Here is an 18,575-nt window from a genome sequence, read left to right as displayed (position 1 = left end):
ATGTCTAGGGTTGGTGTTTCCCCTTAAAAAAAACAGAGAAAAAAAAAACTTTCCTTTTTTATAAATAAATAAATTTGGAGTTTCTAGAAAATATATAATGCTACGTTGCGGCCGCGATTTCTTAAACACTCGTCGCTAAACGCTGCGGCCGCAATCGCGGCCACACTCAGAAGCCAAAAAATGCCCCGGAAAACTCGCACCCGCAAAGCGACAATGGCGCCGGAAAGTATTCCGGAAGAAGATCCAGCAGAGAACAGGACGAAGAAGGTCCAGAACACCGACAAGACCCAAATTTTGCCGGAATCTGCACCGGGATCTCACTCTTCAGTCCGGACTATACAAAACAACAAGCTCCAGAGTACGGAGAAGACGATTGTATGCTTCCTACTATTAACCCATTTGGTTAAATTCTTTATGCCAGACTATTGAACTAGGTTTTGTAAACTTCTGTTTTATTCTATCACTTTTAGTTCTGGGAATTTATACTTTTTTTATTTATAATTCTTCTATCTCTACATATGGTAATTTTTTAACTGATTCAGTAGTTAAATCAAACTTTCATGATCGAAACCATGCATCTGTTGGGTACTTAATTGTCTTGCTATGTAATCACTTTCCATTATGATTCTTTTTGCTTCACTGTAGTGTTCTATTATCACATCTTTTTGGCTTTCTGATTGAGTGATTTCTATATTTCAAATTCACTTTTTGTAAATTGTTCTTATGGAGTTGAAGGTTCGCGGGGCCGTCAGCTGTAATTACGAATTCGATTACGTCCCTGGGAGCTCTTATTTCAACGGCAGAATTGTATATGGGAATGGTACCGCCAAAGATGTGTCTGCCGTTCCTGTTGAACAAGCAAATGGCAATATAATTTTTGATGCATGCACTAGAAATAATCTCAATGGTGAAGGACTTCTTTTACCTCATCACTACATTTACTGTCGGGAAATTTCAAAATACGTTATCTGCTATGACCGGTTCTCCTGCTCTTTAGAAGAATGGCTATTAGGATGGATTGATCATGTGAAAGATCAAAATGGCTTGCCTCACCAAGTGATTAGGAAGCAAATTAGGTAAGTAATAGCTGTGTTTCTCATCTTTTGTGCTAACATATCTTTCCACACATGCATATCTTACTGTATGAGTCAATAACATATTTTGTCCTACTTTGTTATGCAGCAAGATGTTGAAATCTGTGAATAACATTCACAAGAAGAGACTGTGGCACTCAGCACTCTCTGATATCTCAAATTATGTTGTTATCGACGGAGATTGGTATATTATCAATATCAAGGGCACTATAGATAAAGAAAATAGGGACTTGTGTGTCTTTCGTGATTTTCGTGATTTTCGTGACATGCTTGAAAAGAATGTTTTGTTAGACAAATTATGGCTAGAAAGGAATGGCTTCTTTCAATTATTTGATCTGAGGTAAGTAAGTTGTTGTCATTGAAAATTATTTTTTGTACTTCTTTAAGTATTGGTTTTTGTTTAATTGATGTATACACCTTTTGTTCTCAGCTATCGTGGCCAACTTGTTGAAAAACTATTGAATAATGTTTTCACAAAATCTCCACAAGAACGACTACTAATGTTTTCAACAATTTATCACGGGTGGATGGATCGCAGTCACAATCATAGTATGTTATCTGATGCCATTAGTAATGGAAAGTTTAACCAGTATACAGATGGGGGATGGAACAATGTCACAATGAGCAGGGCTTTGCTTGGAGTTTACAACTATGAAAACAATCAGAAGAGATACGATGGAAAAAGGATATGGAGCTTAATAAAATTTTTGCGCAATGTTTATGAACACTACCATGATGGTGATGTACAGCTGATTGAGGGAGAGGTGAGACAATTATGGGCAGGACTTTTGGAAAAACTGTATCTTTACTATTGAGGTTAGTGGACTTCGTTTGATTTGGTTCTATTACAATCTTCTTTTTGTTTTGTGTGGTTTTCATGGTATGTACTTGACAAATTCAGAAAGCTTGTTTTGAAATATTCGCATTGTCCCTACTGTAAAGCTGGTTTCATTTTATAGCAAGGAATATATTCAAAGGCACACTATTCATCTTTCAGCATATTCACTTATGGTGGATACAGTACATTTTAAACCCCCCACTGATTTGCGTCAAACTTTACTTTGCTCCTTATACTTTAAAAAGCTTCATGTTAACCCCTAATCCTAGCGTTTCACCATGCAAGTCAATGTAAGCTTTCCATTAGTTTGGTCAACTGTTAAACAGTGATGTGTCAGTTATGCATGTCATGCTGGTGCTTGTAGCGCCAACTTGCCATCCACGCCAGGACAGACAGGGCCTATAAGAAAACCACTTCTTTATTAGTGGACAGAAACTTGCCATCCATGACTTCATTTTTATGGTTGAGTGGGTTCGGTTTGCTGCCAAGGTTGATCATTCTACTAATGTTTTGTATGCATAATACCATATGAAACAGGAGGTACTGATTAGGATGCCATTATTTAGTGTTTGTTACTTGAGATATTCATACGTCATGTAGCAATTGGATTGTTCTGATTGATTGAGTAGTACTAATCAAATATGTCTACTTATCTGCAGAGTGCAGCCAGCAAGAGGGAGATCAATTGCAGTGATAACTTAGGGAAAGACAAACTTCGAGAAGATTGGGAAGTTTGACGCCATTTTGATCTCCACACGGGTTTTTTTTTAGAATACCCTGTAGGCAATGAAATTGTTAATTGACATTTGCTGGTACACGTGTGAAGTAAGAAAGCATGTAATATAGGTTATTTTTGAGCGATTATCTTATATTAGTGTAGAACGAGAATCTGAAAAGCAATAAGAGAATGCAGACACGTGTACAAATAAAAATGTGATTTATTGAATATCAAGCGCGGGGTTACAATTTTTGTGAACTCCTCTGATTCTATCTCCGTATATGACTTGGCTCAAGGTTGACGTGCACTTGATCTTGAGAATTTGAGTTTGATTTGGATTTGGATTTGGATTTGATGAAGAACGAGCGATTTGGCCGCTTGATGATTCTTCGTGGGTTTGATGATCTTCGTGGACTTGAGAGATTTCGGGATTTGTCGAGAGTGATCTTGTCCAAGTGATTTTTTCTCTTCTTTTCAAGTCTAAAAATCCCCTCTCTTTATGTTGAAAATGGTATTTATAGTGTCAAACTTTCTATTTTGTAGAATATTTTAATGACACTAAAAATAATAAATTCTTTAATTGTATAATTAAATCAATATGTATTTTCCGATTAATTAGTTATTCTCATAACTAAATTAAACAGAAAATAATTGATTTAATTATATCCGTTAAGGAATTTATTAATTTAATCAAATGTCCGATTACCATTTTGAATCGTTAATGACATTCAATTTTCCGATTTAAGTCGGAATCACGTAGCTTCAATTACGATCATCCGTTTATGTGCTGACACGAGTTTCATTCAGATTCGCACTAACTTTGTTGACTTTTGACCACGTGTGCAATTTTGTCGGGCTCTTGGTCGATTTAATTATTTAACGAAGATAATTTACTTCATTAAATTTCATGTGTCTACAATTAATTTTTTTCATTTTAATTAAATATGGTGGAGAACATATGGGCTGTCAAGATTTGAGGGTATACTTTTAGTTTTGTGTCAGATAGCATGTTGAATGTTCTGCAAGTAAACTTTTGTTATGCAGCGCCGGCGGCTGGAATCTCAAAATCTCCACACGGTGCACAGAAAACTTGAATTTTCAAGATTTTGGCCGGCACTGAAGCTCCGGCCCGCATAGATATGAGCGTCGGGAGGAAGGGGTGTGGCTGTGCTAGTCGGCGCCGTCGTTGTGCGTCGCAGGTGACCGGAATCGTCGAATCTACACCGTACGGACGGTGCAAACATCTACAGCAGCCGAGAAGCTCTAGGAAGTGTTAAATATGTGTTAAATATAGTCATTGTGGTTTCTTTTTCGCAATAAATTCCCATCTTTTATGTTATGTAGTGTTCATCTGTATTTTTAGAATTATGCGATCTTTCAATGAGAGTAATTAGGATCGCTATCTAGCAGTTGACAAAATTCCAAATTTACTGGAATGCAAAGCTCTTAACCCGCACACCTTTGTGTATTAGAAATTTGAAGGCTACTTGGCTTCTTCAAATGACAAGTTAGCTAATAATATATAGGATTCGGACCATTCTTCTATAGGCCGCATGCAATGATCATTTCTATCTGCTTGTAGGCTAAACAAAATGTTTCTTGTACTAAAATGTAAAATGACAATTTCATCATCTAAAAACTAATTATTGAGTAACTAAATACTTTATAACCAGTAGATAGATGCAACATTAATGTTTCTTCCATGAAACTTGTATATTATGACATTGAATTCATACATTATTACTCTTATTATTTCTAGTTTCTACTCTCGTACAGTAGTATCAATTTCATAACCAATTGCTGCACATAATAGCATATTTATCACTCTATTATATTTTTTTAGCTATTTTAGAGAACATGATTAGCTTTTAACAAAAAAAAAGTGGCTGCATCAGACTCTATTATAACTTTACTTTAATTTTAGTTATCTCGCTTGACAAATTAAAGCATTTAAATTTAAATTTAAATAGTTCAAAGTTAAAACATCTAAATTTAAAACATTTCTTATACGGAATTTTAGATAATTTATATATACATTTAAAATACTTTTAGTCATGTAATGAATACTTTGAATTCAAATAAAACTAAAATATAGAGCCAGTTTTCATGAAGTGTAAACCAGCCTTTGGTGCTCAGACAAAGCTATATGTCGCTACCTTCTGCAACAAACTCCCTCACTAGTGTAGAAATGTTGCAAATGCACAAGCAATGAGAGATTGCATAAAGTCTAGTTTGGCCACGAGTTTTTGATAGATTATGGGTTTATTTCATAATTTAAGCTGGTAAGAGTGTTTGGTGAATCAACTTATTTCTTAAGTTTCTGAACTCCAATGTAACTTTTAGACAGATTATGAAAACTGCAAACTACAATTTTTAGAAACTGTTGCTAAGGGCTTCTCCAACAACCTACCTCCAAGGTTGAAACCCATACTCAAACCTAAATTTTGAGTCACCCAAAATCATTTTGGACACTTTAGTTGTTTACCTCCAACAAGGGTAACTCCAACCCACTCACAGTTGTTTTTCATTGGCTATGGAGGCTTGCGATTGTAGATGGCAGAGAAAGTGAGCGAGTTCCTGAGATGTTTGTTATTTTAGATTTTGCTATTGGTTTTCCACTTTTGATTTGTAGATCAGGATTGTTAACGCTACCCCCTGAATGGGGTGATCTCCAACTTAATCTCCTTCTGCTCCGGTCATCAGACTGATGGCCGGAGACCTGGAAAACCCAACCGGTAGATGTGCCAGTCCGGCAACCCCTCTGCTTGCTCAGGTATTGCCACTAACGCCACCCATGGTGGCTCGCCTTCATAGATAGATACAATGTACTGGTAGTCTGGTACACATTCTCACATCAAGGGAATGGCCAAGCACATTCTCCAGTGCACATATAAATAGGCTGCCCAAACCATTTAAAATGGGTAACGTATTCCTAAGTCCTTTACTCTTGAACTTATTTTGCACCGGATATTAACTTAAGCTTTGGAAGATCGAAGGATGGCACCCCGCTGGCCCTTTGACTTTGACTTTGACTTGTTGTGTGCAAGTCTCAGGGAGTTGACACACTAGAATATAAGGCCACGAGAAGCTCTAACCCCCGAATTTAGCTCCTGTAACATTTGATGCTATAAGGAAAGCCCTCGTCAATAACTTTTTCAGCTTCACACAATGGTGATCCCAAACGAATAGGAGAACTTGTCATCGCCTCGCCAGTCCCCTCCTCGGGAGGCGAACACAACGCTTTCACTAAGATTGTTCCCTTACCCGCAACGCCGGGCCGGGCGGCTATTCCCCAACTCCCAGACCATGGCTGGGGGAGTCATCCAGGTACCTTTCACGAATCCCCAAGCCACACTGGAATTGGCGCTACAAGAGACTCCAAGCTGAGATGGAGTTGGAACGCCAAGCCACGCGCGGGGCCCTGACATGCTCTGCAGTGCTGGAGAAAGAGCAACAGCTCATCCGAACTGCCCTTGAGGGCCGCATAAGTGTAGACAAACCCCTGAAAGTGGCGCGACAGTGGTTCCGCACCCCGGATACGTGGGCGCTGATCATGACAGAGATGTCGGCAGCCCTGCAGCGCCCAAGGCCACAGTCCAAGACGTTGCTAGTCACCGAGCCTCTAATCAACGTGTTGTTGGAGCCCCCCCCCCCTCCGGAGCCGCAATATGTAGACTTGGAAACCAGAAATCAAGACATAGATCATGATGCCCTGGAGGTTCAAGCAACCCCCCCCCCCCCCCACGCAGGATCTCCAAACTCAGTTGTTGTTGCGCATAAGTGATACTTTGGAACGGCTATCCTCTAGGGTCGGCGGGATTGAGGCGAAAGAAGGTCGCGCCCATTGCATGGGGGATATGGTGGCCGAGCCGACCCATTCACCCACCCAGCTGGTGCAGGCGGAGCAACGCCCCTCGGGGGATAAACCGCTCAAGGTTACGAAATACAATGGGTGCTCCAACTCATACACTCATCTAGAAAACTTATAATTCGCCTTGGCCAGCATGCGGTACACAAACACCCAATCGTGCCACGCCTTCCAGGAGACGCTTACCGATGAGGCATTAGGTTGGTTCCTCAGCCTTCCCTCAAACTCGGTGGATAAATTCAAGGAGTTTATGAGAAAATTCTTCAATCATTTCATCTTGCAGGCCAATGCCCATCACGACACCAACTCCCTATTCCGGATTAAGCAGAGAAACAATGAGAAACTCTAGGATTTTTTATCTCTGTAGCAGACCACCACGACGCGATGCCACGAACCTGGATTATGTTCTTGTCGTGGCGGCGTTCCAACAAGCGTTCAGGCCGAGAGATTTCCTCCTTAAAATTAATGAAAATCCTCCCAAGACGTATGAAGAGTTGATACAATGACAACGTGGCTGGCGGAAGCCGAATACCGCATTGACATCAACCTCAACGGAGCAGGCACATCCACGCATACCAACCCCCAAGATGGCGGCCGACAGTCCGCGTGGAATAAGCTTGATCAACCCCAGGGCGCCAGCAGGCAAGACATTAGGGATGAGGGTATAAGCGACAGGCGCTAAGACCGCCAGGGGAGACGATGTCGGACCGACCCGTACCCCATCCGGGGTCGTGACACGCCAGGATATCGACAGTAAGGGGGCTCCCCATAAGAACCTCCTGCCAAGGACCCCTAGGCACCGGTATGACAAAAGGCCAATGAGGCACACAGAAAAATGTTGTGCCTACCATGACGACTCGTGGCACGACACAGACGTTTGTTATACATTAAAGTCTGCCATCGAGGAGTTGGTCAGGACATGCATGCTGGATTGGTACAAGTCCCCAACGACGAACGCTAACACCATACAAATCCATGGCGAAATAGCAATCCTGCGCGACGGGGTGATCCGAGCTCCCCTCCACAAATGGAAAAAAGGGCTGTTCGAGCCGTACCAGCTACCTGAGACACGATCAAGTTCTCCAAATGGGAAGCGCTTGTTCGAGCCTCCCAGACTGACCCATTACTGATAATTGCGTAGGTCAACCATTACTCGTATCAGAGGGTATTGGTGGACACCGGGGAGACCACCAGTGTTATGTTCGCCAACTATTTTCGTAAGCTCAAACGAGACCGGGCGAAACTCTACAGTAATCATGACCCATTGGTCAGCTTTTGTGGGGAGATTGTGCAGCCTATTGGCTTCGACCGCATGACCATGATGCTTGGTTCAGGGACAAAGCAAACAAGAATCACCAACCGGTTCCTCATAGTGGATTGTTCGTCCTCCTACAACGCCATCCTAGGCCGAGATGTGCTATGCGATTTGCAGTGTCACATGCTTATGCTGAAGGTGCCGACCCCGAGCGGAATCCTGACAATCAGAGGAGATGAGATCGACATGCTTCAGAACCATCTCGGCGGAACAAATACCGTATGAGATGTTACCGGTGGTTCCGGCAGAGTTCAAGCTATAATATTCAAAGAGCCAAAACTCTTCTATAAATAGCACATCATTCACAAAGAAAAATATCACTTCTCATTTGCATTCAATAGCCAAACCTCTACCAAAATACTACCTCAAACATCCTTCACCAAAACAGTAAGCCATTCTCCCCCATATACAAATTTCATCTCCACCGAAATCACCATTGAAGACACACCTCCAAGGTTCCTACAACATGTGATTCTCGCAACTCTTCTCCACGGGTTTGTTCGTTTTTGATTTTTTACAATACTTTGTCTATGAATATTGTAGTATGATGTTTGTGTGGGATTATTGTTTTGTATTAAGAATCGAAATTTTCATATTGTTTTATTAGATTTTTGGTTCTTTGCCAAATTGATGGTTTCCTATAATTATTGAGTTTGTATTTCTATTGTTGTGTTCTGATCATCTTTCTCATACTTTGAGATAATTTTCAGATATGTGCATATGACTTTAGTGCTTAGATGTAGTCCCTAAGATTGTGTTTGAGTGCTAGATTCATCAACCATATTGACACAAATCGAATCATGCCCTAAGTAGGTTCGGTTTGTGTTGATTAAAAGTGGTAAAAATTCTGGAAATTTGCATGTGAAACCATGGTGGGTGATGCCATACATGAAACATGTCTCCAACAAAGATTTGGTGCTTAAATGTAATCTTATTTGATTTCTACTAGTGTTATTGAATTTGATTGCATGCAAATTTAGATTAGGCCCTAAGTCAAACCCCCTATTATTTGTAAAGGCAACAAAATGATAGAGCGTTGGTTAAAACGTCTATAATAAACCATGTAAAACATCATCGTTAGTATAGAATAAGCATGGATCGTTCTTTCCGGGAAATTGAAGGGAACTCTAAACTTTTAGTGTTAACAAATAATAGGAGGTTTGAGATTGATTATTAACTACTAAAATAAAACATAAATTACTATTTACATGATCGACTTCTCTTTAACAAACTTAAACCAAATTTACCATTACACCACATAATTACAAGTTCGAACCTATCATGCATTCTAATTCCACCAATTACATACTTTTTAGAAACCAATACAATTAGAGCCTTAGAGGATTATCTAATCATGCAAGATTTCAATTAACATTTAAATTGACTTAGGACCTAATCTAAATTTGCATGCAATCAAATTCAATAACACTAGTAGAAATCAAATAAGATTACATTTAAGCACCAAATCTTTGTTGGAGACATGTTTCATGTATGGCATCACCCACCATGGTTTCACATGCAAATTTCCAGAATTTTACCACTTTTAATCAACATAAACCGAACCTATTTAGGGCATGATTCGATTTGTGTCAATATGGTTGATGAATCTAGCACTCAAACACAATCTTAGGGACTACATCTAAGCACTAAAGTCATATGCACATATCTGAAAATTATCTCAAAGTATGAGAAAGATGATCAGAACACAACAATAGAAATACAAACTCAATAATTATAGGAAACCATCAATTTGGCAAAGAACCAAAAATCTAATAAAACAATATGAAAATTTCGATTCTTAATACAAAACAATAATCCCACACAAACATCATACTACAATATTCATAGACAAAGTATTGTAAAAAATCAAAAACGAATAAACCCTTGGAGAAGAGTTGCGAGAATCACACGTTGTAGGAACCTTGAAGGTGTGTCTTCAATGGTGATTTCGGTGGAGATGAAATTTGTATATGGGGGAGAATGGTTTGTTGTTTTGGTGAAGGATGTTTGAGGTAGTATTTTGGTAGAGGTTTGGCTCTTGAATGCAAATGAGAAGTGATATTTTTCTTTGTGAATGATGTGTTATTTATAGAAGAGTTTTGGCTCTTTGAATATTATAACTTGAACTTTTTCTCCTCAAATTCTTTCACTTATTTTTGTCATTGATGGGTGTAATCTACTTTGATAAATTATTTCTTTTTCTCATTTGTAGGTGTCTCCTTCTTTCTCTTTTGCATTATCTTTTTTTATTCTCTTCATTTTTCTTTTTCTCTTTTTCTTTTACTTATTTTTGTCATTGGTGGGTGCAATCTCCATTGATAAATTCCTTCTTTTTCTCCTTTCTAGGTGTCTCATTCTTTCTTTATTTTCATCATTTGCTTAAATTTTTCTCTATTTTTTCCTTCATTGTACAATCTGAAAAATAATAAAAGAAAAGATGATTAATATAAAAAGATCAAGTAAGTTACTACAATAGGAGAGTAAGATTAGGAAAGTTACGGAATAAAAGTTTAAGTTCAAGTAAGATTTTCCCAAATAGTACGTTTTCTAGTCTAAAATGATTCCTAATGCAAGAATGACTCTCAAGATATCGCAATGCGACAAAAATGTAGAAAGATGAAGACTCCTAATCCAACTAGGTTTTCTAGTCCTACAAGGATTCATACTCAAACTAGGACTCTAGACCAAGTCTGCGTTTTTAACTCATATAAGCACAAAAATGTATTCAATACCGCCCAAGACTCTTAATACGACTCAATAACTCAATAGTACAACAATAAGGGCTAAACAAAGTACAAATGGAGGTAAAAACATGTTAAGAACGTCGCACAAAGTGCTCTTATCACCTGACAATCAGAGGAGATGAGATCGACACGCTTCATAACCATCTCGACGGGACAAATACCGTATGAGATGTTCCCAGTGGTTCCGGCGGAGGTCATTGAGGATCCTCGGGAAGAGGCCCCAACGGGGCACGAGCTCTCCAAAGTGTAGAGGAAGAAAGCTGCCAAACATCCCCCGCGGTCACAACCGGAAGCCGTCGAGGAGATCGAATGGATAACCTTATCGGACACGCACCCAGACCGAAGGATTTGTATCATAACGGGTTTAAGGCTAGGTCTCAAGAACCAGCTGGTGAAGTATCTCCGGGAGCATCAACACGTCTTCGCCTGGTCGTATGCGAGTATGCCCAGAATCTCCATCAACACGTCTTCCTACAAGCTTAACATCCTACCGGGGTCAGAAGCGTCGGGCCTTCGACCAATAGAAATATCAGGCGATTTAGGCCGAGGTCGGGTGACTCCGGGACATCAACTTCATTCGAGTGGTCGACTACCTCAGGTGGGTCTCTAACGTGGTGATGGTTAAGAAGCCAAATGGCTCATGGCGAATGTGTGTGGACTACATCAACCTAAACCATGTCTGCCCGATCGACAATTTTCCACTCCCTCAGATAGACCAGCTGATAGACATGACCGCCGGTTTCGGGCTCCTGAGTTTCTTAGGTGTCTACTCGGGTTACAATCAAATCAAGATGCACCCAAATCACCAAGAGGACACCGCATTCGTGACTGGTAAGGGACCGTATTGCTATCAAGTCATGACGTTCGACTTAAAAAACGCTGGGGCAACCTACCTAAGAGCAGTCACTCGAATGTTCGAGAATGAAATAGGCGAGACTATGGAAGTATATGTAGATGACATGGTCATCAAGAGCAAAATTCCAGAAGGACATATCGTCAACCTCGACAAAGTATTCTCCATTCTCCTTCACTACAACATGAGACTGAACCCGGCTAAATGTGTGATGGGTGTAGCGGGAGGCAAGTTCTTAGGTTTCATGGTGAGCGAACAAGGCATCGAGGCTAACCCCGAAAAGGTCTAAGCAATAATGGACATGAAGTCGACATCAACCAGAATTAAGTCTAATGCCTCGCCGGTATGGTGGTAACCCTCGCTTGCTTCATTTCCCGCCTGACAGATAAGTGCACACCGTTTTTCCAATTGCTCTGGACTTAGCACAAGAAAGATATCACCTGAGCTCTAGAACATGAGACGGCTTTTCTCCGGCTCAAGGAATACCTATGGTCAATCCCGGCGTTGTCAACCCCGGTACCGGGGGAAATTGTAATCCTGTACTTAGCAGTTTCTCAAACGACAGTGAGCTCTGCCCTAGTTCGGTGGGAAGAAACCAAGGAACTCCCGGTGTACTACAGCGGCAAAGGTCAGAATGACCCCAAGACCAGATATTCGAAGATCGAAAAACTCACCTTAGCACTATTCACCACCGCACGACGCCTCCGACAATATTCCAAGCCCATACTATCCATGTATTGACCAACCAATCGTTACACCAGGTACTTTAAAAGCCATAAATATCGGGGCGATTGGTGAAGTGGGCGGTTGAGTTTGGAGATTTTGATATTCAATTCAGGCCTCCGACAACGCTGAAAGGACAGATCGCAACTGATTTCATTGCAGAGTTTATCCTCGCTGAAAACGCCACACATCCCGACGCAGCGGCAGCCGCACCGTGTTGGATCATAATTCTCATATATTTGAATACCCTAAAACATGGAATTTACTTATTCTATGTGCTTAATTTAATTTAGACTAATTCATTTTCATATTTTTTAGAATATCTTAACAAGAAGAGAAAAATGTGAAATTCCGTTTTGGATAAATAAAGAATTTAGAGAGGACAAGTGAAGCCCATGCAAATGATTTGAGCACATGAACAATGCCCAGCATCTGCTCTAATTTATTGAATTTACCCAAATAGAATAAACTCAAGCTTGGAAATGTTACCTCAAGAAAGGAGTGATGACCATATAGATGGGTCTTGAATTTTTTTAGATTTTAGATATTTGGGGCTTGATTATATATTGGTTAACTGTGTGATTGTGAGGCAGCCTTTTTTGCTCACTTTTTTTATATTTTGTTCTATTCTATTTGTTTTATTTTTTATTCTTTTGTGGGAACTGGGAAGACATGACTGCATAAGAGAATGGCTTCAAGTTATGAATTCATCCAGTAGAGCTTCCTATGTTTACCAAGAAGCTTATGTAATATATTAATATAACTATTGATATATACTTTTTGTGCTTGGTTCTTTTCTGTAACTTTTGCTGCTCCTCCTATATTTGATGTTGGCCTCCATCTTTGTTTTTTCTTCTTATTCAATCGAGTGTTGGTGATCTCTGATGTTGATTTCTGATGTTATATGATCATGATCATGATCCATTTCTATATTTAATAAAGATGAATGTATCATTATAATGATCTAAAGCTACAATTTTATTATGTAGCAAACATTGATATCGACTGAAAATGATCAACAAACGAAGAAGGCTCAGTTTTGTGTTCTCACTCTAGCTCAGGCTCACTATCAATAATTGGGATGAGGTAGTTGAATAATGTCTTTGGTTTTATTTTCAATATTTACTATTCATTCCAGAAAGCAATTTGCTGTGAGATTTTTATGTGATGCAATTTAGATTGTTGTTTGGAGATTCCGATGAAGGTTTCCCTTGCTAAAATTGTAGTTTTGTGTATAGTATCATTTGTTTTCTGTAACTTTTAATTGGAGTCTTGAATTCATATATAAGTTTTAAATAAATTTCAGTCCTACTGTCAAATGATCTATTAATGAATTGATGTTACTTCATATTGATCATAGTTACAACTAGGCAATGATGTGTGCAGCCAAACAGTTATGTTTGGTTTATATTTTTTGCAGATCATTAGGATTCTAAAAGCTAATGATCAAAGAGTCATATCCAACTCTTAATCCTATACATGTGATCAGATCGATCTCCTCATGTACTATCTTGGGAAATAAAACTTGCTCTTATCAATTTCATAGGTTTTTTTTTTATTCGAAATTAACTAGCTATCTATTTGCATGTATTTTGTTCAAATTGAATTCTGACATAAGCTACTACCTTTTTTTAGTCAATTGTGACTGAAGTATTTAGTTTATAATAGACAATGTTGACAAAAACATGTTTGATGATTTCCATCTAATATCTATATTCTCTATCCAGAACATCATGCCAATTTCATTTTATTGTACCTTTTCAGATTTTGCAAAGCCTAATGAGAAAGAACATGTCAAGGCATAAGGATTTGGTGCCAAACTTGCACACAGGTTGGAGTTTGTTTTTATAAATTTGTGCTTCAAAGGATGTATTGTATTATTGGTTTAAATTAATCCCTCCTTCACATTACTTTCTAGCTTTCTAGATTGTAGCAGCAGTTATAGCACTATATCACTATGATAAACCTCATGCCTTCAAAAAAATTCATTGCTTCAGTGACACGCCTCAATTTTTAACCGGCAATATAACAACTTATGTTATTTTGTAGAATAGGGGAAGTAGAATATATGATTTTATAGTTATAGCTGCATCTTGATGCATATCTTCTATACATAGACTTCTCAATCATTCACCTGTGAATGTAATATATACCTTAGTGTAGAATCTAATCTGAATTAAATTTAACTAATAGTCATGGTGGGTTAATCATACTTATATAATGTTATTTGTACTTATATAATCTGAATTACCTTTGATTGGTTTGAATTTTTTGTCAGCTCTTTACGTTTGCATTATAACTATGCATTATGGGCCATTCAGGCAATGCCTTTGCCCTTTTATAGTATAGAGCAAGTTTGAGAAAATGTATTTTTGGTTTCTACAGTGGTTAATTGGACACTTTGCCGCTCTCATGGATAGTAATGTAGGTTGCTAGGCATAGATTGCAATTTTTTCCTTTTATTCTCTCTCTTGAGCATCTCAGGTATTTAGAATTCTATCCATACAAAGTCAAACTCAGACAAAGCATATGTCATCTAATAATCTCATTTTGTTTTTAGAATACCCAGCTCTTGCTTACTTCAAATTCAGTCCCAGCATATGAGTATTAGTGTCTAAAGTTATTATATTAAAATATTGATTTATGATTACTTTACTGTGCTAAATTACTACCAAAAAAAAATAATGATGTTAAATTTTAGGTTTATTCTTAATTTCTAATATGAGAGCTTTTGTTTTATGTACATATGCTTTACTTGATTGCCTATACAATGCGTTTCAAACAAACTATAGAAATTCTATTGAATTACTGGTGACGCTATAATTTCTATTTATTAAGCTAAAATAGGCAGGTCGATAAAATAGGTGCACTCTAAATTTGAGAACTGATTTCTCCCTTTTTCTTTCTTGTCCCTTCTTTTTTTATTGCTACTAACTCATCTAATATAAGTGTTTCTTTTATTAATGAGAATCGATTGTATTTGGTTTAACTGAAGAAATTACTGTGTATAGAGCACATTGAATGATTGTAACTTTGATGGTTTAATCATTTCCTAAATGAACTTTAAGCTTACTATGTTAAAAATTGATTATGTGCCTGATTAAGTCTTAGGTACGAGTATGCATTAACCATATATATACTTCTAAAAACCTCTTCAAGATTCAAATGAGTCAAATCGTAAGTGTTTTTTTTGTCTCTCATGGTTTTATTGTGATTAGTTGCAGTGAATTTCTTTATTGAACTGCCGTATTTTTCCGAGCAAGGACTCCATAAAAAAATACTTCATGTTCTGGTTGCCAAATTGATTATGTGCAGGAAGCAAATGTGCATCTGTTATTGATTTCTATCAATGTTGCTACATTATGACCTGTATCCTCAACATGATTTCATTTTCTTAAACTGTGTGAACTGAAGTTTGCCTTGCCTGTTGTGATTACAGAACATTGACGGTTGCAAACGCAGACAAAGGTCCACAGCTTCCAAACCTTCCATTATGATGTCCTCTCAAGCAGTCATCAGTATATATTTGGAAAGTCCTATGGTTAAGCGTATGCAATTAATCATCTAAAAAATTTAGTGAAACATCAGATTTCAATTGCAGTTATCATTTTCCAATCAATTACTGCAAATTATTACATATTATTTATATGTTAAGGCATAAGTAGTTATATAGGTCCAATTGAGGGACACCGTTAAAGATGGTAGATACATTTTATGAGGAAATAGAGATCGGTATGCAGAAGGTTCATTCACATTTGGCTGAACTATAGGTTGAAATGTAGATAGAAGTGCTTAGTACTGAGGTTTTAAATCATTTGGTGACTAAATACACGATAACTTTGCTTCCAATAAATTTTAATAATAAATAAAATCTTCTTTTCACATATGAGCATATTAATGAATAGTAGAAATTCTTATTAAAAAAATGTGGCCATTTACTTTATGCTCAATTATGTTTGCAAAACTAGAGAAAAATTAAGCATAATGAAGCGGCCGAATCTGTTGCAAGAAATGTGCTAAGGCATATGGAGGATTACACAACTTAGTAGCGAGGGAAATGTGAAACACTACCGTGTGAAGGGCATTTCTGTTAGAACAACAGTGATATATTGCATATATAATTTAATAAACTGAATTATAAATAATTATAAAGCAGAAACCAAACGTATAACTCTAATAACGAAGAACACGAAAAGAAATTCAACCAAAATACTGAACGATTGGTGATGGAAGAACTAGTCGAGACGTGTGTGATACCACACTGTCCTTAAGACGTTTACGCCTCCTCTACCGGTGCAAGGATGTTTGGCGCTTGTCTCCCAGGATACAACGACTAAACATTTCTAGGAAGTTGCACAACTAACTAGAATCCTCAACGAACTCGAAAGATACCTTTTTCTATCACCAGAGAACAGCTAAGAACTATTGAGAGTGAGAGAGCAAATTGTGTTTTCGATGGATGATTTTACAAAGAAATAATGGTGGCTATTTATACAGTGAGGATTTGCAATCAGTAATGAATAAGATGGCTGTTATTGAAAACAAAAGATCATAACATATATGAGTTACATATGTTACAAGCATTGATTTCAATCTGTTATAATTCTTCATAACACACAATAACTTAGTTGTTACAAAAGAAGAATTTGAACAGTCAAGAGAATTTGAAACTTCCAAAATGAATTTTCGAAAATGCAAAAAGAATCTGCGTTCCGACCTTCAATTCGGTATTGCATTCGTGTCCGCAGGTCGCACGGGCATACATGAGTTTCCCTTGTGACCTAAGATTCCTGCGCGTGCGTGAGAGGGTATAAGGGAGCTTACACACTTTACAATCCATACACAATGGATTCTGTATAAAGTCTTTTCAACACTTCTCTTTTCCAATGTGGGACAAACACTTTTCCCTCATCCTAAGTAGCCATCTTTGAGTAACAATTTCTTATTCACCCACAAACCAAGTTACACAAACAAACATATAATCTCGTAGCCCTCATTATGGAGAACTCAAATTTATGTTCATCTTTGATTAATTATAAGTTTAACTTAATTTAACTAATCAATTAAAATTTGGTTTTAAATGGTTTATTAACCATTTTTCCAACAATTCCCCACATGAATGAAATTGGCCACCAAAGACTCGATAGAATTTGGTGATAGATTTCTACAATTGAAACCTGCATAGGATAGGTAGGTTTGACCCTTTGAACCTTCCCTTATAAAAGTATGTTTACTTTACTAACTAAATAGTAGATGCGATGTCTTTGAACTATTCGTCATTTGTGTAAATGATGACATACTTCACACATGAGTCTCCCTGGTACACTTCGGTTCCCTTTTTTGTGCCCATTTTGGCCATGAAACACACGCCTGGTTCTACAAGTAGTTTGATAAGAGTTATGCCCTCATTAACTCCTCTAGAAACGGCCCCACTTCTCTCTTGCATAGGTGATCTCTTAATTAAGAGTAACCCGCATTACTCTACTCGATTTCTCGACGCATAAGAATCATTAAAAGTTGTAGCTTAACCTCATCCTTACGGGTATCACTGTTTTTCATCATAGGAATGGACTTGGGGAACTCCCCACAGTGATCCGAACTAATCTCCACAATTTGATTTTCCCTTTTGAACCTAGATCTTGGGATCTCCAGTCAGCTAGGTTGGGTATCCACTATAGTGATTTTTAATTTTCAATGAGCTTTAGTTTCATTCTCTTCGATGATTTTTCAACTAACTCTCTGTTTAACCCTTTGGTTAAAGGATCAGCAATATTATCCTTAGACTTTACATAGTCTATATAGATAACTCCAGTTGAGTGTAGTTGTCTAATGGTATTATGTCTTCGACGAATGTGTCTAGACTTACCATTATACATCTTGCTATATGCCCTGCTAATTGCAGATTGACTATCACAATGTATACCAATCGCAGGCACAGGTTTTGTCCATCTAGGAATGTCCTCTATGAACTGACGTAATCATTTTGCTTCCTCCCCACACTTGTCTAGTGCTACAAACTCAGACTCCATTGTGGATCTAGTTATAACTGTTTGTATTGAGGACTTCCAGGACACGGTTGCACCCCCTAGCGTAAATACATATCCGCTAGTAGACTTTGAGTCTTTCATGTCAGATATCCAGTTCGCATCAGTGAACCCTTCTTTAACAGCTGGGTATGATGTGTAGTGCAACCCATATGTACGAGTATACCTTAGTTATTTGAGTACTCTTCCAATCTCTTGTCAATGCATAGCTCCAGGATTACTCGTGTACCTACTTAGCTTATGAACCGCATAAGCTAGATCTGGTCTTGTACAACTTATTAGGTACATGAGACTCCCAATTATTCTTGAATACTCTAATTGAGAAACACTTTCACCTTTATTCTTGGACAAATGTAGATTCATATTTACAAGAGTTCT

At 38.0% G+C, this 18,575-nt stretch overlaps 1 protein-coding gene across 1 annotated transcript; it reads left to right on the top strand.

Annotated features, from left to right (window-relative positions):
- Window positions 1–141: 141 nt before the first annotated feature.
- On the top strand, window positions 142–2,789 carry LOC126795192 (uncharacterized). The gene is made up of 5 exons (XM_050522034.1): window positions 142–375; window positions 736–1,076; window positions 1,183–1,434; window positions 1,525–1,910; window positions 2,592–2,789. Exons 1-4 carry the CDS (start codon window positions 181–183, stop codon window positions 1,907–1,909), a joined length of 1,173 nt encoding a protein of 390 aa, XP_050377991.1. The 5' UTR covers window positions 142–180; the 3' UTR covers window position 1,910; window positions 2,592–2,789.
- The last annotated feature ends 15,786 nt before the right edge of the window (window positions 2,790–18,575 follow it).

The sequence above is a fragment of the Argentina anserina genome, chromosome 5, assembly GCF_933775445.1.
Source record: "Argentina anserina chromosome 5, drPotAnse1.1, whole genome shotgun sequence".
Taxonomy (NCBI): Eukaryota; Viridiplantae; Streptophyta; class Magnoliopsida; order Rosales; family Rosaceae; genus Argentina; species Argentina anserina.
The sequence above is the reverse complement of the archived record's forward strand: the minus strand, read 5'-3'. Positions and strand labels throughout refer to the sequence as shown.

What these genes read in the sequence shown, in the direction of transcription:
- LOC126795192 (XM_050522034.1), top strand. Translation starts at nt 181, where the DNA reads ATGCCCCGGAAAACTCGCACCCGCAAAGCGACAATGGCGCCGGAAAGT. An exon ending in AGAGTACGGAGAAGACGATT is followed by an intron (nt 376 to 735) that starts GTATGCTTCCTA and finishes ATGGAGTTGAAG; the next exon opens with GTTCGCGGGGCCGTCAGCTG. An exon ending in GTGATTAGGAAGCAAATTAG is followed by an intron (nt 1,077 to 1,182) that starts GTAAGTAATAGC and finishes TTTGTTATGCAG; the next exon opens with CAAGATGTTGAAATCTGTGA.